This window comes from Lontra canadensis, unplaced genomic scaffold (assembly GCF_010015895.1).
Source record: "Lontra canadensis isolate GAN:19392208 unplaced genomic scaffold, GSC_riverotter_1.0 scaffold188, whole genome shotgun sequence".
NCBI lineage: Eukaryota > Metazoa > Chordata > Mammalia > Carnivora > Mustelidae > Lontra > Lontra canadensis.
In genome coordinates, this window is record NW_022631182.1 from 92,070 (window position 1) to 115,733 (window position 23,664).

Genomic DNA, 23,664 nt, shown 5'->3' on the forward strand with positions numbered 1-23,664 from the left:
CATTACTTCACCATTGGACAGTTATAACATCCTATATTAATTATCCTCAATGTTGTTCTTGTTCAGCTCATCCCATATGTTGGTACAGATTTAGCTGTCCCCCACTTTTTGTTTTAATTTTATTTTTAAGTAATCTCTACACCCAACGAACTTAAACCCGGAGATCAAGACTTGTATGCTCCACTGACTGAGCCAGCAAGGATCCCCCAGGCTTAGCTTCTTACAGCCCAGAGTTGATTAAGGGTCAGCCCTTTTTAATCACTCACCATGTCTTTGAAATTAGTCCCTCATTTCAAGGCTTTCCACAGCCTGGTTCCTTTCTGCCATTGCAGGCCCCCATTGTGAACTCTGTACTCAGACCAAACAGTATTCCCGCTCATACCCTTGTGACACTGGCTTTCTTACCTCTTTATATTTGCTCATGATGTTCCTTCCACAACAAATGCCCATTCTTTTTTCTCACCCCGAATCCCAGTCTAAAGAGATGCTTGTGATTTAAGAACTAGTGTATCCTGGGATACCTGCGCCCAGTAATGGTTTTATTGTAATGTGATACGTTATCAAAGATGCTGTTGGTCTGCCATCAGTGGGACAGATAACCTCCATCTGCTTTTATGTTCTCTGTATACTGCTAAGTAATTTTTTTTTGTTTCTATTATTGATTTTAACAAAGCAGTGCTTGGGAATGGTAGTAATTAAAGCAGAATTAATTCTTAGTTTCTTTGGATCAATTCATAAATCTTAGCCCCACTGAAGGAGAAGTGGGAGAAGAATAATATCTCAATATTTTGAGCTCTAAAATATACAACTTCACAAAAATCGAAAAAGAGGGGGAAAATGAAAGAAAAAAAAAGGATCTGAAGGAAGGATGCCATATAAACACAGGGCATCATTATTTATCAGTTCGTAGGAAGATTTACCACATGAAACATAGTTGTTTTAAATTTTCTGGTACTTGATATGTCCTTTTAAGAGTGACTCGGATTCTTACGGCATCATAAGACACTGTGCCACCCATCCCACCGTAGTTCACAAAAGCACATTCAAGCAGTGGCCACCAACCTCTCCCTCCTTTCTATGGAGTCTGAGTCACCACTCACTGTATCTCTTCAGCTGATACATGAATTTCAGTTCCATTCAATTACCAACTTTTAATTGGATCCCATTGCCAGATTGGTCTCCTGTTCCAGAGTGTTTCCTCTTGGCTGCACTGTTACTATGGCTACTTGGTTCCTTCTACTTACTTCCTGCATTCGGTGGATGACATCCACTCTGGTATGAAGCTAGACAGATACTGTAAAATTGCTATAGTACCAAACACCGTCGTCTTGCATTCTGCCTCCCTCCTACTGCCCATCTGGAATGGGATCAAGTCCACATGGTAAGGTTATTAATTCTTCTATATCACTTTTATTTTAGGAAGCTTCACCAAGTTTTAGAGTTAGAAAATTATGGAGACCCTCTTTCTATACTCCTAGCCCCACACCAAACACATACCTCCAGACATATGGCATATACATTACATAAAGGAGCCAAAGAAGTCACTTCATTAGATGAAAAAGTCTTCCTTTAGCTTCTTTCTTATGTTAGCATCATGTCCCAATTTTGGACTTTAAATGCACTGCATTTTGGAATTGGGGAAATTAGTTATACTTAAAGACCAAAATATGTCCTTTTTTTTTTTTTTTTTTTTTTTTTAAGCAAACTGCTATATGCCCTGTAAATCTGTAAATATGCATTATAACCTTCAGGTTTTGTGGGACATGCTCAGTGGGGTCTTCAGTAGTTAAATTGAATGTTGTTAATAAAAAATAAAAAGACCATAGAATGCCATGGAACCCACCCTTTGACCAGGAAACTTAAAATTTTGTAATCCTGAGTTATTTATCTCATCAAATTATTTAAGATGAGAGCTGTTATTCATCCAGAATGGAGATTTGTTGTAATGTTCTCTTACATAAAGTGACCTTACTACTAGTGGGGTTCCTGGATGCCATTTTTCTAGTTTCTCATTAGCTTGCACTATCACCTTTTTTCTAGAGTGAGCTAAGACCAAGAAACCTTTCTGTGGCTATAAAGTAGGACTCACAGTTAGCTCAAGTAAAAACAAAAATAAAACGTGAGAGATCTCAGTCTGCAGGAATGGATTCTGACAATAAAGACTTTGCATTTACTCTGCTCCTTGTGCCTGGGGTTTTAATTTAACACATCAATGAAAAGGCAACATTTAAAAGGGGGGGAACACCCAGCAGGACTTACTTTTATTAGTGCAATTTGTAAGAAATTACTGCATTTAATGAGAAAATCGTTAAGCATGAAAAAATGGGCTGTGACTGAAATTGTGGAGCTTAAATGGTGAGATTTTAATTGGGTTTTTTAGTTATTGGTAAGAAAATAATAATAATAATAAAAAGCCGGCCAAGGCTGTATGTATGTTGTTGAGGTGGTCCGCATTTTATATCCTTCGTTCGATTTCCTGTGCCACTGGTCACCTGTGATACTGTGGCTGTGGTGGTCTCTGTGTCAGGGCCACGGACTGTTTCTGCTCTCAGAAGGGAGGCAGGCAGCTCTGTCTGCTCAGTGGAGAATTCTGGGGCAAATCGTCTCGCACAATAGTTTCTAAAAGGGGGAAGATCAGGGCAGAGGCAAAGAGCAGGACAGAGCTGTGTCCGCTTCACAGTCCAGCTGCTTCAAAGTAAGACGTTTGCACATCATTTACGTGAAGCTTTTTTCCTAATTCTCAGTTTTTTTTGGTGCCACCCGGTGATTTCTTTTTCCCCCAACAAAATATATTTCATTAAAGACCACAAAACTAAAATAAAACGAGGAATACCAGATTTGCCAGACCGAGAACCGCATTGAGGGCAGATTCTGCCTGGGGTCTTATATCCATCCTCTTTTGGGAATAGAAGCAGAAAGGACATTTAAGAAATAAGTCAGCATATATTTTGTCATGGAGAGGAAAATATTTGGGGTAAGTTTTTCGTACTTCAATTTTCAGAAGATCCTTTGACTTCTGTGAAAGGAGAGAAGCACCATGGGAAGGGTTCAGTCACTTCCGGTTCCTCTGGTTTGTCATCGCTGTCCACACAGTTGTGTGGCCACTGTGCACTGGGTTTCACAGGGTTAAACCTGAAGGAAAGGGAGGTGTCTGTAGCTCTAAAGATGTTTCAAGTAGACATGAAAATCAATCTCTCTCTCTCTTTTTTTAATGTAATTCTGGTTTTGTAGAAGTATACTTTAAATATATGTATTTTTAAAGATTTTATTTATTTGAGAGAGAGAGCACGTGGGAGAGAGGACATGAGCAAGGGCGGGAGGCTGGAGGGAGAGGGAGAAGCAGACTCTCTGCTGAGCAGGGAGCCCAATGCAGGACTTGATCCCAGGACCCTGGGACCATGACCTGAGCTGAAGGCAGACGCTTAACTGACTGAGCCACCACCCAGGTACCCCCTTGTGTGTGTGTGTGTGTGTGTGTGTGTGTGTGTGTAAATAAAATTTGATATATATTGTGTATATCTATTTTTATATATATTTACAATATATATACAAAATTGGCTGAGAAAAGATTTAAGTAAATGCTTATGAACCTTTTCAGTAAGTTTCTATTGAATTTCATTGTATCCTATCATTAGAAAGAAGAAAAAAAACCTCACATTTTATCTTCCTTTATTATTTAAAGAATTCTTTATTAATTTTGTGTCTCCAAGATATATCCAGTGCATAAAATGGGGCATCCATCCCCCTCTATGGCTTCATAGTAACACTGTGTGGAATGGCCCCTGGATCCATTTCTCACCCTTCCCCTGTGTGCACCAGATCTGGGTGGGGGTGGGGACGGGCCAGAGCTATCCCCTGTAGGTTGTACTTCCCAGCCTCCCATGACTCCTGGCTTCCTACAGGGTTCAGCCCGTAGGAGACCCTGGTGGGAAATTGGTAGGAGGCGAGGAGGGAGGGAAAAGCTGGGGTGTTTCTTCCTCCCTGTCTGTGTTAGGCAGCATCCCCAGTCCTCCATGGCTTCGGCTCCCATTGGACAGACCTGTGAGTGAGCTCTAGTTGTTGCACTTCCCTCTGCTCTTTTCTCCCGCCCACCCTGAGCTGCCAAGGGGTGCTAAGGGCTTCTTGCTGTTCTGATCTCTGGATGACAGAACAGTTCTCAGTTGGCTTTATAGCCCTTCATCACTTGTTTAACAATTGTGCACATTACGCTTCCTTTGTTAAATACTCAGAGTGATTTCTGTTCTTCTGGTTGGACCCTGACTGATAGAAACACAACCTCTACCAACAATGACCAGTTTATATCCTGTAGTAAAGAGCCATAAGCCTGTTGGCAATCCATTTTTGTTCTAGTTGCCTGTATTAAAACACAGACTCATTTTCTTATCACGCACATGTTTCTTACACATTTCTGGCTTAAAATGGTCATTGTATTTACTACTGGACTACTTGCTTTGAGTTTTGTTTGCCAATAGATACTATTATTTTATTCTCTTAATTACTGACCTGACCATATCCTTATTTAAGTGCTTAATTTATATCATCGTTTTTTAAGTTTGTTTTGTGAAGATGCTACTGCCATTGCATAAATCTGTTCTTAACATTTACAAATAATTTAACTGTCGATTTCTGTAAAGTGTGTACCCTTTCAATAAGTACATTTCACAGGAGGCATTGAGATAGTGAGAAGGATTAAATTGGGAAATGTCCTGAATGATGCCTGAGTTGAGCAAAATCATTTGAGATGACTTTATAGCCCTTTATAAGTAATGTGTGACAGATGAGCGAACCCACTGCTGTTTTGGCTCTGTCCGATGGAGGGGAAAAAACCCATAATAAATGACTTCCTTTCATTCTGTTAGAAACATCTTTGCAGAGAACAGTGGTAGTAAGCAAATGTCAGGTTGGAAACTGACAAGCACATGACCTGGGGTATTTTGGCCCCTGTGACTGTACATTAAGAAGAGAGGTGATTCATTTTGGGGGATTTTCGGTGGTGGTGAATATTTTCTCTAGAGGGGGAGAGCATACATTTCAGATTAAACAAACAAAAAAACCCTGCCATTTTCCCTATACATAACAGTTTTGTATCTGGGTTGCATTTTTTAATGTTAACACTAAAGTATTACTGAGACTAATTTTGTGTTATCCACAATCTGTACATATGTGAGATGCTGGGCTAATATATAATGCCCATGTTTAAAATCTCAAAATTTAGGCCATTTTGATTTTGAAGACTCCTTGAAATAAATGACAGCCCTTGCCTAAGATGGATGGCCCTTTCACTGGTCATCTTTTATATTGGCTCCTAATGAGTATTATTGAGCCTCTGACTAATTCTGAAAAGCATTTTGGTGAATTATAATTGGGGCTGTGACTTACTGAGTATGAAGACTGACAGGCCGTTCCATACCCTATAATTGATGTAGAAGCAGAGACAAGCACCGTGATGATCAGCATTTCCCTTATGTGGGGCGGGGAGGACGGGGGCTTCAAAAGCGTCATCTAGCCAAAGTAGAATATTATTTTGTCTGCCATTTCTGGATTACTTTTATTAAAAATGGCAGGAAAACATGAAGTGCCACCAAACTTGAGAAGGGAAGTCTCGTCCACATGTTATTCAGGATATTAAAGCATCTTCCATCACAGGTATTTGCTGGTGTTAAATGGTTCATGATAGTCAGTGAACCACAAAATAGTCTGGATAGACCGACAGAATTCAGAATCATAGGCCAGAGGCACAGGCCACGTAACCGATGATTCCTGAAAGGGTGAAATCTGGTTCTTCATATTCTTTGGATTTATTGCAATTTGGATATGCTTATCTCCCTGTGTTCCTGAACTTTCTGGAGGAAAACACAGATAGTCTAACATATAAATCAGAAAACTCAATCCAGATAGGCCCACAAATACATAAGAACTTCATTCTTAAATAGAAAGTAGATCTTGAGACTCCTACTTCCTTTTCCTTATATCCTTAACTGTGTCATTACTGCAAATGGGTTATTGACTTTTGCTTTTGCTTTATTTTAGTCTCCTGAATACTTTTCTCTGTAAGATGGCAACTCTGTGTGTGTGTGTTTGTGTGTGTGCGTTTGTGTGTTCCATCACATGTCAAGATAAAATGGGTCAAGGAACTGTTTTTTTTTTTTCTTTTGCAAAGCAGCTAAGTCCCTATTTAATTGATATATGGACTTCCTAAGCTTCAGTACCTAATCCCTTGTGCTTTTTATACTCTTTTTCTTGCAGTCTTTATGTCATTGTGTTTGGACACAACAGATAGCTCTCCTCTTTCATCTCTTGGCATCCATGGAGCTATACCCTCCTGGTTTTTGCCTGTCTCTCTTAATACATCTTCTTAGCTCCTTTGTCAGCTCCCTTTCCTCTCTACGAGCTCTAAATGTTGCAGTTCCCTAAAGGCTTGGTCTTCAGTCCTTTTCCCCTACAGTTGCTCTAGAGCCAAGCTCCATCCTGCCTTAGGACCCTCACACAGACTGTTGTCTTCTTGGACCACCTGCCCTCCAACCTTCCCCTAGCTGATTTTTCCTCCTCCTTCCCCTCCTCCTGTCTGGACTCCATGTACTAAACCGTTTGCTTCTCTTCAGACACACCCTGTGCTTTCCCACATCTCTTCTTCATACTTCCGCTCATTCTGTTTTCTGCTCTATGATGGCCAACTCCATTTTTCATTGCTCAGCGAAAAAGCCATGTTAATTCATGAAAATATCTTATAATCGGGGGGGGTTATGGACATTGGGTAGGGTATGTGTTATGGTGAGTGCTGTGAAGTTTGTAAACGTGGAGATTCACAGACCTGTACCCCTGGGGGAAAAATATATATATATATATATGTTTATAAAAAATAAAATTATAAAAAAAAAATAATAATAAAATAAAATAAAATAAAAAAAAAGAAAATATCTTATAATCGATCACCAGAGATTTTTAAAAATTCACATCAGCTGACATATTTCCGTACCAGTCATAGTCCTCTTCACATTTACCTCCTATTATTACTTTTGTATATGTCTTTTATCTTCTTGTAGACTATCAGCTCTTCAAAGCAAGGACTTCAACCTCATGTCTTCCACAGAACATACTCCAGGGTCTTCCCTGTAACAGTCACACAGTAAATATGTTCTAGGTTGAAGTAATGAAAATACTCACTGCATAAAGAGAAACATTTACATTGTAGCTCACTAAGATCCCTCACTCTCATTTCAAAAGAAATGAGGAGCTGAGTCTCTAGGATTACTACCCATGGCTGATGAGGGCTGTTACTGCTGGCGAGTTTGGGAACTCTGAGTACCTTTATGTCCGGCTCATCAGAGCAAGTGGGTTGCTGTAAGTGGTGGAGAGCACCGTCAAACCTCACCTCTCCAAGCTGAAAATGGAGAGAGCTTCTCTTGCTTTGAGCTTCTTGGTGGTTTTCCGCTCTGCCTACTAATCAGGGCTTTGTTATTTACCTTGTTTTAAAAGACTCATCCAGACATCCTTTCTCTCCTTGGTACTGTTGGGTATTAATTTACCACTGCAGGGTACATTGGTAAAGATTTCAGAAATTGCAAGAAAGTGTTTCTTTAATCCCTCAAGTTTGCTAAGTACTTTATTATAATGGAGATCATAATCTCTTAGTTGGTGGCAGAGATGCAATAGTTACTGGGGATATTTTTCTCTTGCTGCAAAATGATTATATTGAGAAATTCTTGGTCCAGTTTTTGTTTGTTTGTTTTTAAGATTTTACTCAGTTAGAGAGCATGCGAGTGGGGGGAAGGGAGAAGGAGAGAGAGAATCCCAAGCAGTCTCCCTGCCGTGGAGCCCGACACAGGGCTCGGTCTCATAACCCTGAGACTCTGGCCTGAGCTGAAATCAAGATTGGGTGCTCAACTGACTGAGCCACCCACGTGCCCCACTTTGCCCAGTATTTTAATCTTTTCCATAGGCTATAGGATCCTTAGGAAGTAAATTTTGATGGCACTGAGTTTCCTGTTTTTCATAAGGCACTGAACAGTGCTCAGGTCACTATGATTCACTTAGTGGCCTCGAGCTTTTATAGGCGAGCCTTGAAAGTAGTTTCATTAGTATTGTGCAGTACCCGTTCATAATTACAGTGATGCTCAGATGAGGCTGTGACTGGGACCTCACCTTGACCGTTCAGCATAAATTGCCCAGCCAGCAAGTAAGTGGTTTCAGGGCATAACTGAGAGTGAGCCTTTATGCCCTGAATCTGTACATCTCCTCGGTTTGTTCTATACCAGTCGTTAAGGGTCAGTTTCAATCTGCTCAGTGATTTATATTCCCTAATGACTTTGTTTCTATTTTCCTCTATTTTTTTTCACACTGAAAAATACTTGTGTGTGGGGCAGCCTCAAGTTGCAACCTATCTTAGAAACAATAACATTATTAATGTTTCTGTAGAATTTATGACATTGCTTGCTGACAGTTATTGTTTATTAAGTATTCATGGCTTGTAGAGTACTGAGCAACAGAGAGAATATTCAGGTTCAGGGGCAGAAGATATGTAGCAATGATTCCTCGTTCTAAAGGGATATTACTAAATTAAGACAAGGGCTGGTCTTTTCTAATTTGACTTCGGATTGGTAGAAGATGGCATGTCCCTGGCTCATTACTCTTCTCTGTCTGGCTCTGTTTGACATTTATCATGAGTGGGATTAGGGGAGAGACTAGAGGATCTATTTCCTGTGACCATATTAGGAAAGATAGTTTGGAATTATGCAATTGTCCCCTAAATTCTGGGGGAGGGCAATAAAAACCACAATTAAAAAAAAAAAAAACAAAAACCATTTAGTGTTAGTCCCAAAATGAACATTTAGCTATAATTCTAAGCATTGTAGAAATTACATTTTATTTCTTAACAGATACCAGTAAGTATTACCCAAACTTTTCAAATACAGACTTTGGGAATCAGCATTTCGCATCTCACCTGCCCTTCCCATCCACCCCCTCTCAAAGAATAGCTTTTGTGCCTACTGACCACGAAGCTCGTGAACCATAGTACGTACTTACAGGCACACAGAGCATATGTTCTCTCTAACCAGCATCACTCAAAACGAAGAAAGTAAATTTGTTGTCTTTTCCAGCAAGTCGCCAACTAATAAATCGCATTGAGCAGTTTCTGGAAACTAATGAAACACCGTATTTTATGAAGAGCATGGACTGCATCACAGTCTTCCGGGAAGAAGCCATTCAGGTAACTCTATCCTTGCTTGTCTTCCTCTTCCTAAACAGCCATCATCACACGGAAGACATACGGCACCCCACAAGTAAGCACAGGCTTTGCAGATCATTGTTCTCACCGTGAATAGCCGTGTTGGCCAAGAGATGCTGAAATGACGAAGTCTTTTTACTATCACTGTCATTTCTGAGGGGGTATAAAGATGGGTGGGATGAGTGGGTTGCTTCATCCCTGGGAGTTAGCTTTTTATGACATTAGAGCCAAGGCTGCACGATTCCTACTTAGGGAACCAGGGAGATTTCCATTGTAGTCTCTAATGACCCATGCATTAAAGGACTGGCTAACTATTTTAAAGAAATTGATGGGAAATATATATTGGTATAACTATTGAGAAGGATGTTATGAAGATGGGAGTAGGGATCTGGAATGCCAGGAAAAATTAAGAATGCTGAAAATTAATTACTCAGAACCACACCCTACTTTTGATGTGGGTTTTTTGTTTGTTTTATTAGGAATTTTGAGAAAACACTGTGAAAATCTTCCAAATTATTTCTAGGCTTTTATATGTAAGCTCTAGGCAAGAGTGAAAAAGTTTAAATTAGAAAGTATATTTTTAAAGTAGGCACAGTTGTATGTTCTCATGTGGGTGCTTAGTAAGTATTGGCTGGGTGAAAGAACAAATTAATTCTTGAGTTGTTTAGGTTCTTACAAAGAATGATAAGAAAATGAGAAAACTGTTAAAATTAGAAGATATAGAAGTAGATGATCCAGATGCCCTACAGATAAAGACAAAATATGGGCCAAATTAAGTCAGTAAAAGACTAAGGATCCTTCAGGTAAAGAAGGATCTGGCAAGTTGGGAAAAGGTGGTGAAAATGTATTGCTTTTTCAGCACTGCCCCCATTAGACGGGGCACCCAGTAACACTTCTGTGCCCTGTTGTCACCAGCTGAAATTACCAGGTCACTGGATTTCTTAAAAAATAAAAATTTTTAAAAAACGAGAGATAGAAGAGCATCAAAAGAGACTCTGAAGACATATCAGCCACTCTTAATGTAGAGAACTTTTTATGCTGTAAAACTGTACAACACACACACACACGAAACAGAAAAAGGGTTTTCTCATTGGGAAAATGTGAATAGTGACTGGTCATTTACTCCTGTTAAGGAATTTTTAGTAGTTTTTGGTATTTTTTTAAAAAGTCCTTCTCTGTGTTTTAGAAACTGCATACCAACATATTTATAGATGACATAATATGCTTGACATTTGCTTCCAAACAATCCCAGGGTTGTGGGGGAAGGTCGGTGTTTGGGGAGGCAAGACTGGCTGATTTGACAGTTGTTGAAGCTGGATGTTGGGTATATTGAGAACTCACGAAACTCTTCTATTTTTGTTTGACTATGTCTATATTGAAAGTTAAAAAGCACAGCACTGGGCCCCCCAAAAAACCGGTGCAGCTCTGAGCAGCTGTGTGCCTTCCACAGATGGAAGGATTTCTGGTTCCCAGCAAACCTAGCTGAAATTTGGAATGCCAGACCAGATCTCCCATTTACCAAAGAAGGACATTATATATTTTTCTTATAAATAACGGTGGATTTGGTATACGTAGTGCTTTGTCCTGGGAGTGACTTGTTTCTGTATTTGCTCTGACCTGATGCCCCTCGGCCCCCACATGCCACCCCAGTTTTCAGAGGAGCAGCGCTTTAACAATTTCCTGAGAGCCCTTCGAGAGAAAGTGGAAATGAAACAGTTAAATCACTTCTGGGAAATTGTCGTTCAGGGTAAGGTGTCTTTTGTCATTTTCTTCAAATATTTATGCTGTTTTTTCCTAAATCTAAACATAAATTATGTTGTATGGTGTGTTACACGGCAACCTGGTGACTTTCCATGTGGATTTGGGAAAATGCTTAGGATCCAGTGAATGAAAATAACAAGGCTTAGAAGCAAGCTTAATGAACATAAATAAAAAGTGATAAATAGTGAAAATGTAGGTCCTATCTTAAACTCTGTGCAGCGTGACCCATTTCCAAGATGGTACCTTTTCTATTAGCTGGAAGAACCCGCGTGGGCAAACATTGCCCCCTTTCTCAGATTCTTAGACCCTTCCATCCTGCCGGACCCACAGCACTAACACTGACCTCACCCACATTTTGCCCTTCTGCCACCTTTCGTGAGCATGTTCTTGGGCTTTCCAGATCAGCAGACAAGCGTCTTCGTGCACCAAAGCCATTCCCTCACTTATTCACAGAGACCAGTGCAAACTTAACCTAGAAAGAAGGCAACACACACTCTTTCAGTGTTAGGCTTGATGTTGGATTTCCTTCATGCCCTGTGCCCCGTGTTTTTCACCTGACTTGATTTTCTTTCAGAACCAAGTATAAGATACTACCTATTAAAAATACCTCCTATGAAAACAATAATGTTGAAGATTATGAAACTTTTCACTTGAAGTAGGGCCCTCAGATTAGTTCGAACCTGTCTTTCTGGGCAAACTCTGTAAAAAGGAGTTGCATATCTATCTATCCAGCTTCCAAGGGGCAGCGTTTCATCACTCAGGCAACTATTTCCCTGACAGTTAATTTTTCAGCCCTTTAACTTGTACACTGGGGAGCAAAAGCAATTAGAATACGTGGTGAATGGGACTTACTCAAATCACTCTGGTGTCTCTGCTGCCAGCCTAGTAGATGAAGGAGATTGGTTTTGGTATTTATTGATTCCCTCCAGCATATTGTTGACTGAAAGGAAACTTGTAGGGCATACACAAGGTATGCATTTCCTGAGAGCTTATATCCTATTGAGAGAATACACATGACCTGTGCCATTTCTAGGTACAAATGGATGTTAAATGTATATGCTTTCCTGAAAGTGTATCATGCATCAGCCATTTGAAGCAGAAGAAAATCTTAGGAAGAAAAGAAAACTAAAGGGTAGATTTTCTATCCTTGATTTGCTCTCACTGAGCTAAAATTGATGTATGTGCTAAATGATAGACATAACCATTGTGAGAGCATGTTTCCTCCCAACCTGGAGCCTCTTGCCATTCCATCAGTAGCTAGTGACATTACTAGAAGTCAAAGTGTCTGCAGATTCCTATATTGGGTATCTAATGGGTTTGGGCCAAAGTATATAGTCATTCAGTTATTTATTTACTAAGCTTGTCCATGCCCACATTGATGGGAATTGAAAGATGAATAAAACCCATTCCCTGCCCTTGAGAAAAGTATGGTCCATTAGGAGAGAAAAAATGTGTACACGTAGTTTATACAAGGTAAGATATGATGACAGCCATTTCAAAGGCATAAACAGAGTGAGCTAAAAACTCTGAAGGAGAGATTTAATCAGGGAAGACTTCATGCATCAGGTAGCACTTGAGATGTGGCCTTTATTTTACAGAGGCTAAGTAGGAAACAGGATAATATAAGATGGAAGGAACAGTGTGAGTTAAGTGCCTTCACAGACTTCATTTCTATAGAGAAGAGCACCTGTGGAGTTTTAAAAATCTCTACTGGGAAGATGGGAGGTGGGTGTGATGGAGAGGAAGGTACGATCAGGATTGATTCTTTGCACTGGGATTTCACTCTGTGAATTACTTTTTAGATGGAATTACTCTGATCACCAAAGATGAAGCCCCTGGAAGTTCCGTCACAGCTGAGGAAGCCAAAAAGGTATTGCAGAATAACGCCATCTTTAGATGAAGTATTGTAATGAATATTATTTTCTTGATGCCCGTTCCTCCTTGAAAATTTTAAATTTTAAGAGTAACTGAATTAGTGTACTCCCAACATTCTTAACTGACCAATTGGCCAGTTCCTTTTCCTTCAACGCAGTGTTTTTGTAGGAGAAATTGTAAACTCCCTCAGTCTTCCAAAGACTTCAGTCCTGTTTCTAGAACTCACCCGGAACCACAGTGTCATTAGCTCTAGAGCTCCTGAGGTCCTTAGTGCGTACCAAGCATAGCTGAAACCTTGGTAAAGGCTGTGAAATCCAGGTAGTCCAGTGATTCCCATAAGGCCACACTTCAGTCACCTGGGGAGCTGTCATTTAAGAAGTACTGTTGACCAGGCCCCGCCCTAAAGATTCTGGTAATCCACAATGGAGTTCTGGGGGCAGGGTTTGAGTTCTTAAAGCCCCTCAGGTGATTATAATGTTAAGCAAGATAAAGAGACCCTCGTATTCCAGAGTAAGGCACGTCCACAGGTGTGTTTAGTAAAAGACTCATGTATTGACACAAGTAGACCAAGGTCTCCCTGTCTGAACCGGATTCAGCTGTGAGTCAAGTACGTGTGGCCATTGAGTTTAGTGATCTTTCATTATACCTCGGGTTTGTGATGACAGTTAAATAAAATAGAGTACCTCAAGAGTGTATGGTTCAGGCGCCTGGGTGGCTCAGTCGTGAGGCGTCTGCCTTCGGCTCAGGTCATGATCCCAGGGTCCTGGGATCGAGCCCCACATCAGGCTCCCTGCTCAGCGAGAAGCCTGCTTCTCCTTCTCCCACTCACCCTGCTTGTGTTCCCTCTCTCGCTGTGTCTCTTTCTGTCAAATAAATATATAAAATCTTCAAAAAAAAAAAAAGTATATGGTTCATAACGCTGAGCTTCAGGTACGGTTTCTAACTGAGCCAGTCCTACTGGGACAGCGCCCAGCAGCTTTCAGTCACGGGCTAAAGCCTCAGCCGTCTGCTAGGCATTGTGCTGGGTAATAAGACAGCACTCCTGCCCTCTAGAAACTCACTATAGGCTTGCAGAGGAAGATAACGGAGATTCAAAAACTTAACTACACATCCTCACGGAGAGCTTGGTCTGGGCTGGCGGACAGGAATCTGTTAAGGGAGTGGGAATGGCAGTAACAAGGCTAGAAGTATTCCGCTTAGGGCGGAATTCAGGCCACATTTAAAAATGCCTTATAGTTTCAACTCAAAAAGGCGTTTGGCAGAAACCATAGTATTTTTTGGGAAAGAAGTTAGATTATATGAGAATTTGTATTAAGTATACTTTGCCTGGCAAAAGCATTTTGTTAAAGAACATATATGGTCCCTGCTTTCAGGAAGTAAAATCCTGGAATTTTAGAAGCACACACTAACATGCTGATGATTGTCTCAGAAGGGTCTCCACTGTGTCGGTACCCTCTCCCACCAGTCAGTGCTATAAATATGTCAGTACTCGAGAGGATGTCATTTAACTGCTTGATTTTGTTTGTTACTTATACAATGGCATGATAATATTTCCCCTTGGAACTGGAGTATATCATTCAGTGCTCTCCAGAGAGAAAGAACCAATAGACTATATATATGGATGTGTGTGTGTGTGTGTGTGTGTGTGTGTGAGTGGGTTGGGAAGAGATTTATTTATTTTAAAGAATTGGCTCATGAAATTGTAGAGACTGGCAAATCTGAAATTTGTAAGACAGGCCAGCAGGCTAGAAATTCAGGCAAGATTTCCATGGTACCGTCCTGAGGCAGGTTTCCTTCAGCTGATTGAATGAGGCCCACCAATATGACCAAAGGTAATCTTCACTTCAGATCAGCTGATTGTAAATGTTAATCATAGCTACAGAATACCTTCACAGCAACATCCAGACTAGGGTTTAGCACCACAACTGGGCACTGTGGTCCAAGCCAGGTGGACACATAAAATTAACTATCACTTAGCATGAAGGCTTATCAGTCAGCTTTTGCTAAACAAGTAAAATAAGTCAAGACAAATAATTTAATTTTTAGTCATTATTGCATTTTATTTTTAATTTTTTAAAAAGATTTTTTTATTTGAGAGAGAAAGAGAGCTCCAGCAGGGGGAGGCGCAGGGGGAGAAGCAGACTCCCCAATGAGCTGCGAGCCTGATGTGGGGCTTGATCCCAGGACCATGAGATCATGACCTGAGCTGAAGGCAGTCGCCTCAGCTGATTGAGCCACTCACTTGGCCTAGTCATTATTGCATTTAAAAAATTGTCACCGAGGTGAGAGTTAAGTACATGTTATTGTTATTGAAGGAAGAGGAGAGCAGCAATCTAAAAAAGGTCGTATTTTTCCTCTCGGCAGTATAGTGCATCTTAACCAAAGGTGTCATAGCTAAGTGAGTCCAGAATAGTAGAGAGGCAAGAAATCTAGGAAGGGATGACGTGCTTCTTGCAAATTGTCTGAGGCTTGTTTCTGTGCTGCAAAGACAGTGTCTTCTTTGGAACTTGAGGGCCCAGAGCCTAACCGTGGGGAATTGTGCTGTCCATTCAGCTGCAGAGAGGACTTTGAGTTAATGACGAGGTTTGGGGAGGTGTCCTTGCATGCTTCCAGTGTCAGCGGCACTGATTTCAGTTGGTCGTAATTGAAGACAACTCTTGAGAACTTGCCATCTTTTTTCTTTCCAAAACATTTATTTTGTTTTTCAGGGGGGAGGCATAATCCTTTGTATCAAAAATGTTTTTAAATGGCACCTGTAGGTTTTTGGAGTGAAGTGTGGAAGAGAGTCTGCCCACGTCGGGGGTGATGGGGAGAATCACTGGGGGCAAGTCTGGCTCAGAGCAGCCCGCTCCATGTGGTTTCCAGGAGAGAGGACACACCTCAGCGCGCTCAGGGAGGGGAGTCCCTTCTGACAGTGCACTGCAGTAGAGCGCCTTCAAAGGAGGCGTTTGTCAAGTTTGGTCGATCCCCATATAATCAGTTAAGGAAACCTGACTATAATCGAGGTTGAAGAGCAGTACTCACAGCCCATTTCAAGTCTTCCAAGACACTTACGTAAGTTACTTAAAGTTAGCAAGCTGTCAAATCATCTGTGTTAAATGTTGATGATTTGAAAGGAAATAATTATCCAGAGATGTCCATTTTTAATGAAAATTAGATCATAACTTTACACTTGCACCTCTTAAGGAGGGCCATTTGTCTTTGGTGTATTCTAGAAAATAGAATTTATGACTCTGAGAAAATAGATTTTATGACTCTGCGAAACCTAGGTAAGTCAGTCCTGCTACAGAAATAGAAATTTCTTCCACGACGTAAGTTTTAAATAGCCACTTTCTTTTAAATTCACTGACCGCTCTCATTTCATTTTGAAGCCTGGACATAACCATGATGCCATTTTCACATTTTTATTGTCGCTATAACCTGTCCATTCTTTCATTTCACTTTTTCTGTTTGTTACTGTTAGACGCACCATTAGCACTTGGTGTTTGGTAATCTCAGTACTGTTCTCAGGGCGTGGCTCTGTGGTGGACTTGTCCCGTGCGGCTAATCCTGGCACGTTCCAGGAGCATCCAGAAGGTTCTTTGCCTCAGGCCACTATCAGTAAAACACCTGAACTTGTGGGAGGTTAGAAGAGGCTGATTCATCATTTGAAGTTTATCTTCTTCATCAAAGAATTTTTTCTTTTCCTTTTTAAAATAAGTTTCTTCTTGCTAACCTGTGTTAGGGTTAGGACAGTGACTCTCAACTGAGAATGATCACACAGGTGCTGCCACTGACTCCTAGTGACCAGAGGCCAGGGATGTTGGGAAACAGAACAGCACCCACGTCAAGAATTAATCTGGCCCAATATGTTGATAATGAGGTTAGGAAGCCCTGGGTTAGAAGAATTAAAACAAGCCAGATCCTTAACTCAGGCAGAGGAAATTGGCTTAAGTTGTATATAATTTTATTCAGCTGGAAAGAATTCTAATGATCTTCAAATGGATTTTTTATTTTTAAAACTAAAGCTTACAGGGAGGCCTGATCTCTGAAACAGAGAAAGGTGCTGCTTCTCAGTCCGTGGGTGGTGGGAGCGGCAGGGTGGGATTACCCATGCACGGGGGCTTGGAAGAACACTCAGGACCTTAAGGAACAGAACCTGAAAAACACTGATCTAGTCCAAACTCCTTATTTTGCAGAGGAAGAAATTGAGGGCCCCGAGAAAGAAAATAACGTGGCTGAGATCTCTTAGTAAGTCCCTGGCGAGGAGTCTTGTTCTAGGACTGACTCCGGGTCCTCCATTCTTTTTACTCCATCGTAATAGCACAGAGGGGAGAGAGGACTAGCCCTGTGGCTTTGTCGTATTGTACCTCACAGGATCCCAAGGGGCCAAGCTGTATCTAAATAATCATTTGATTTGAACTTGGAAGGGGGGCAGGTATCTTTTTAGCACCTGTTTTCCTGGTGGCTGCCCAGTCTGGCCTTCTTTATTGTTGTTGACATTGATTTTCCCCTGCAGCCTCATAGGTGATAGGAGTTTAGCAGTCTGGTCATTTTACAGACTCCATCTAGAGAGGTGACGTTGACTTGCAGTGTCTCCTGGCAAGTTGATGGCTGGCAGAATTGACTAGAATCAAGAGCCCTGCAGTCCTAGGACAGTCCTCCTCCTGCCACACCATGATGCCACCTCTCCATGCCTCCACCTTAGAACGCTACCAGCCACATCTACACACAGGAAAGATGCTCGGGGTCCCTCTCGCAGGAGTGCCCTCGGTTTTCAGTGTGTGAGTTTGTAAGAGATCTTCGAAGTCTTGTGAGGGTTACAAGATAAAGTTTAAGAATCATTTCTTGAGATCAGTTTTCTTTAACTACTGTCTTCCGTTGACCCCATGATATTTTTTCTTTGCTCTTTTCCACTTTCCTTCTCTGCTGTAAATCTCTGGTGGAGTTATTCTGTATGCTAATTCAAGGAAAAGCAATAAGGAAAGTACCACAATTTTACCTCATATTTGTTTAGAGCTTGATACTTTTTTAAAATTTAATTTAATTTTTTGTGTGTATATTCCAAAATTCATTGTTTATGTACCTCACCCAGTGCTTTTAATACACAATTTTATAAAAATACTGTTGAGGTAGAACATAACATGCAATAAATGCACGGATCTCAAATGTGCAACCTGGAAAAGCCCACGGCTATAGGCGTCCGCCATCCAGATCGAAACACAGAACGTTTATGTCTCTCTGGAAGCCTCCCTGTGCCCTTCACAGTCAGGAACCCCCAGCCCCCGAGGTTACCACTCTTCTGACACCTGTCACTGGAGAGCAGTTTTGCCTATCCTTAACTTTATTCATCCATGATGTTAGAGTTGTTCTTTCTGTATTATGACTATAGACTACTCCCTTTTATGGTTATACCACAATGTATTTATGCATTCTCCTGATAATGGGCATTTGATTGTTTCCACACTTTGGCAATTATGAGTAAAAATGCCGTAGATACTTTTTTAAAGATTTATTTATCTGTTTTAGAGAGAGAGGGGGAAAGAGAGCAGGGGAAGGGGCAGAAGGAGAGAGGGAGAGAGAATCTCAAGCAGATTCCCTACTGAGGTCGGAGTCTGACATGGGGCTCAGTCCCATGACCCTGAATCATGACCTGAGCCAAAATCAGGAGTCGGACACCTCACTGACTTAGCCACCCAGGTGCCACTAAAAATGCTATGGATACTCTTGCACCTGTCATTTGGTGGACATGTATTGGGCATTTTCCTAGGAATTGGAACATACAGTCTACAATGTGACAGAGCAAGTTTGCATACTTTATTTCATCTGAGACTCGCTGCAACCCTATGCGATAGGGTGAGTAGTAGTAGTCTTATTTTGTTAATTATAGAAAGGTCAAGCAGCTTGCCCAGGGTTACTGAGGAACTAACACAGCTAAGGTTAGGGTTTTGTTCTCCTACACTAAGTTGTAGGATTTCTCTCCTATGCAATGCTGCCTTTATAACACTGAACATTGAACTCAGATGTATGTCCTTTTAGACAAAATATATGCAAACAGACTTGCCCTTCCTGATGCTTTTATATGTCTGAATTATGGGTGAGTCTTTGGAATCACCTGATAGTGTCAGAGTCAGCCCAGTGGAAGCCATGTGATTTTAATTTGGGATTGGTAACGATCTGAGCATGAGGTGATTGTTAGTTTTTAGTCTTCTGGAGAGATTAGACTGGAAATTTCTATACAGGTGGTATCGACTCCATTTCTCTGCTTGTGTCCAGGATCGTACTTTAGTGTGCTTGCAAAGTAATAGTTCATCCAATTCATAAAGCTCTCCAAGTAAGGATACTCTTTCTTGGTAACCCCAAGTAAATCCTGGTGGTTTGAGGAAGGAGGAGTGTGTCACACAAGTGTCCTTTCTGTTTGCTCTCGACTTCTGAGCATTGCAGAGGGAAAGAACACAAGAGAAGATGAGAGCTGGCTCCTGCCCCTTCCTGCTGCATTCAGAGAATCTCCTGCTTTTATTGAGAAAGCAGGCCAGCCATTGAATTCTCTGCTGTATCTCTAGCTTCCCGTCACACCGCACAGCCTGCAAATTACTTGCAGTTAAAAACTGATGAAGAGGAGTGATATGTGTGAGGGATCAGCCTTGCCTGGGGATTTGAGGAGATAACGGATGGCGGCCCAGCTCTTAGCCATCATTTCCTTACACAGAAGTACGGAGCGGATCTGCCAGGAAAATCACTTGCAGATGTTTAGAACTTGACGGAAGTGAGAGTTTGCCTGCTGCTGCTCCTGCCTTCCTAGGACCTTGGCCTAGTCTCCAAGATGTGCCATTGCGTTTAACTGTATGTAGCGTGGTCACACCGTGCAGACAGCCCTGTCCTCATTTATCTGGCAGCTGGGAAAGGGGCTGTGTGGTGGGGAGGGGATGGAGTTGGGGGCTTGTAGAGGCTGTGTGCCAGGAAACGTTGGGATTTCCTGGATTGAGACCTACCATGCCGCCTCCTACCTGGGATGATAAAGGATGTGGTGGACGGCAGAACCACTGAGTCAGTGGGTTAAAGCCTCTGCCTTTGGCTCAGGTCATGATCCCAGGGTCTTGGGATTGAGCCCCACATCGGGCTCTCTGCTCAGCAGAGAGCCTGCTTTCTCCTCTCTCTCTGCCTATCTCTCTGTCTTCTCGTGATCTCTGTCAAATAAATACATAAAATCTTTAAAAAAAAAAAAAAAAAGAGAGAGAACAAAGTAAAAACCACTTGTAGTAATGATAATTAGGATCACAGTCTAGAGTTTCCTAGATATCTTGGAATCTAGGCTAGAACAGTTTAATCTTTAGATATACACCACATGCAAATACATGTGTGAATAATTTATCTGTACTTGGCCCTCAGATATCTTTATTAATCATCAGCCAAAGTAAATAAATAGGATTAATGATACAGAAGCTCCTTTACAGTTCAGTTGCAGACTAGACCTCTCCACCCCCCTTGCTTGCCTTTCCTGCCTCTCATACCATTGATTCCCAGTGTTGGGCATGGTCCAATTTAAGGTCAACAAGGGCTATGGAGAGATCCATAAATGTCCTTAGAAGAAGGTTAATTCCTTGCTCTCTCAGTCAAAACTGAAATTAATGAATGGTGAGGTGGTTTTGACCAAGGGAAAACAAAGTCCAGGAGGGAGGTTGAGTCAAAAGCAAACCGTCATGGCCATGTCCATGGTTCCAGTTCTGCCAGTACAGCCTCCACTGTCGCCTCTTGTTCCCTGTGTGTGTGAGTTTCTGGACACGAGGGACAGAAGGACCTGCAGCACTGCTTCCTGAGACTTGATGCACAAGTCTGCACTTGAGACTTGAGACTTGCACTTGAGACTTGCGGCACTCGAGCCTAAAGTTTAAGAGAGACTTGAGTTCACGGTTCATCAGAGACATATTTTAACCTATATGTGAGGTTTCAGAGGCCTCAGTGGTGTCCATTGTATCATTACAGGAATGTACAGGGAAGGCAGTTCTTGCCACATCTTCATGCTGAGGTAGTGAGAAGAGTAGAACTACACCTTTCCATCCTGGGTGGAGGCAGCTGTGGGGGAGCAGAGGGGGCTGGGGTGGGGGGGCTGGAAAGCTGGCTCAGTGTGTGCGTGCTCTGTGCACATGGACCCTGAGGAATGCTGACAGGGAGCGGGATGCCCCACCTTCCAGCTCCCCCCTTTAAAAACACTCCTTCAGGTTTGGCTTTGCTGCCATTTCAGACATGATAGCGGAAGGTAGATCACCTTCGGGTGTTAGATAAGTGGTTCGCAAAAACCTAGCTCTTAGATGCAGTGACTACATGCCTTGAGGAAAGGAGACCCCACTGCTCTTTCCTAGAGGGACAGGACAGAGAGCAGAAGTGTTCAGATGATTTTCAAGGGCACCCAGTACCCTTTCAAAACCTGAAATTCATCCCTAGATCCTTGCAGACTTCAATTCAAGGCCCTTGCTTTTCTGCACATCTGCTGTTTAGAAGCTCCAGGTCTAGAATACTAATGCTGAGCAGAAGCATGCACTAGAAACTTCCTCATCCACCTTCCTTTTCATATATTTCCTAACGCTATTTGAAGGATTTCCAGAAAAGGAATTGCCCAGCCTCCTAAAAGCTCCCCCATTTTTGTGTTTCACATCATTTACAGGAAGTCCTTCCTTTTGTCCTCGGTAGAATTGAGGAATGAGATTCTAATTGCTGAGTTCAAACTACTTGATTCTTATGCTCCTTTCAGGAGAGACCAAGACATACTGGTTTGGGGAGTCTGGTTCTGTTCCTAACCCTAATGTGCACACATATCCCCTGTGGAAGCAGAAATGGGAATATTGGGTGTCCTCTGCACCTGATATGGGCCCTCCCTGGGGTCACTGCCTTGGCGAGCCATGTTGTTTCCTCCGTCTTCACAAGAGGGAGTGAGTGACTCACCTGGTGACGAGTGAGTGTGGGCTATTCAACTTCAAAATCATTCCTCTCCTCCAGGGCCAGAGGAAGGCGTGGTTTCTTTGAGGCCATTGCAGTGACACTTTGGGGATGAGTGGGCCCTTCTTAGATCTGCCTGTGGCACTGCTAGGAGACTGTGCCCTCCATCCAAAGAGGCAAAAATGTCACTGTGGTGTCTCTAACTTTCTTTTCACAGTTCCTGGAGCCTAAAGAAAATCCAAATGAAGACACAGCAGCCGTATTTGCAGAAGGTGGTGACGTGGATGATTTAGTAAGTGCTTTTAATACATACCAGGTGTTCTCTGGATTGACATTGCCTGAGCCGTAAACACAGCCACAGCGCTGCTTACCGTGGACTTGTTTCTTGTTTGGGTTTTAATTGCTGACACACCAGAAGCTCCCTCCACTATTATTTATTGCCATTATAAATTTAATCAGATAGGTAATTTCATAATGGAAATTCCTGTGCTCTCTGGTTTCACTTATATTGTTCGTTCAGCTTAATCCTCTCCTATGAAGGACTGGAAAGAGCTGGCGAGGCCATTCCTTTAGTAGCAGAATGTCATAATTTACTGAAATTGCTCTCAACCCAAATAAGCAATACAACATGCAATTTGTGTGGGTTGACAAATAAAAACAGCTTTTCAGAAGCCTAATTCTTGAATGTTCTCAATTAACTTAATGTAAACAAAATCAGCTGATAGGCGTTTGGGGGTTTCTGGACCTTCTCAAGCCACGTCTGGGTGCCTGGGAGGCAGTGTAAGTGTTGGCTTTGTATCCACCTTTCACGTGTGGAGACTTCCTGCCTATAAGCCTCACGTGACAGCTGATTCCAGTAAACACTCTCAGTCTTTTTGTGGGGAAGTCCTTAGCTGGTAACGAGACACTTGGTATTTAATGCCTACAATAGGTAGCAGCGAGTCGGTGCGCAAGTCCAGCTCTGCCACTGGTGAGGAGAGCCGTTGTTGTTAGATGGTCTCCCACCGGAGAGGCAGTGGTCCAGAGTTGGCTCCTTTCTAAAAGTGTTGTTTTTGTTCACAGCTGGACTTGATCTAGGTCGTGGCTGCGTGGGGAATCGAGGAGAGTTGCCGTCGCTGTCACGCTGGGAGCTCTGTCCAGAGGAGGCCCTTCAAGGGGAACGGGAAGCTCTGGAGATGGTCCCCATAGGTCATGTGGCAGTGACTCTCCTAATTCTCTGGAATGAATATTTACATATGTAAGGGATAATTTCGATCCCATACACGTTTATAAAGAATCCTTGTTATTTTCTCATCGGTGTATTATTTCTTTTGTGGTCTTTATTGATCTCAGTGTATAATGCCCATACTTTGAAGTTTCTGGAAAATGGATTTCCTCCTGACCTGGTATGTTGGTGAGGATTGCGGCCCCCATGAAGCCGTCTTGTCCAGAACTATGGCATGTCACTGGTGAGTTCCTCAGTTCTCCCCCAGAGGTGGAGTCCTCAGTCAGACCCTCCAGTGGCAGTCCCAACTGTGTTGATCCAATGGTGGCATTAGTTTCTTACCAGCAGAAGGGTGGGTTTGGGAAATCACGGCTAAGGGCTGGTCTCTCTTTTTATTTAAGCCTTTGAGTCCCACATTACGTCAGCTGTGTGTATAGGTGGTTTCCTTAAGCAGGGCGGGAGGGGGGAGCACCACTTCCCCACGTATTGAACTGTGGCAGTGCTCTCTGGAAGAAATGACACCCTTTTGGCCCAGCCTCTGACATATCAGCAAACTCTAAAAAAGAAAAGAAAACAAAATGCAGAGATTCACCCCCCTAGTTAGGATTTTATCATTTCATTACTGCCTACTTAACAGTCTCACAGAGAGAAAGTATGGTTCTGTTCAAACACTTCTTCCTTAATT

General features: G+C 42.1%; 1 protein-coding gene across 1 annotated transcript in view; it reads left to right on the forward strand.

The window, feature by feature from the left end:
- Positions 1-23,068, forward strand: part of XRCC5 (X-ray repair cross complementing 5) — an 88,954-nt gene extending 65,886 nt beyond the window's left edge. Inside the window, exons 17-21 of the mRNA XM_032847459.1 lie at positions 9,099-9,208; positions 10,877-10,973; positions 12,790-12,857; positions 21,993-22,067; positions 22,838-23,068. Coding sequence (XP_032703350.1) covers positions 9,099-9,208; positions 10,877-10,973; positions 12,790-12,857; positions 21,993-22,067; positions 22,838-22,852 — 365 coding nt within the window. The 3' untranslated portion in view covers positions 22,853-23,068. The remainder of the gene's footprint in view (positions 1-9,098; positions 9,209-10,876; positions 10,974-12,789; positions 12,858-21,992; positions 22,068-22,837) is intronic.
- The last annotated feature ends 596 nt before the right edge of the window (positions 23,069-23,664 follow it).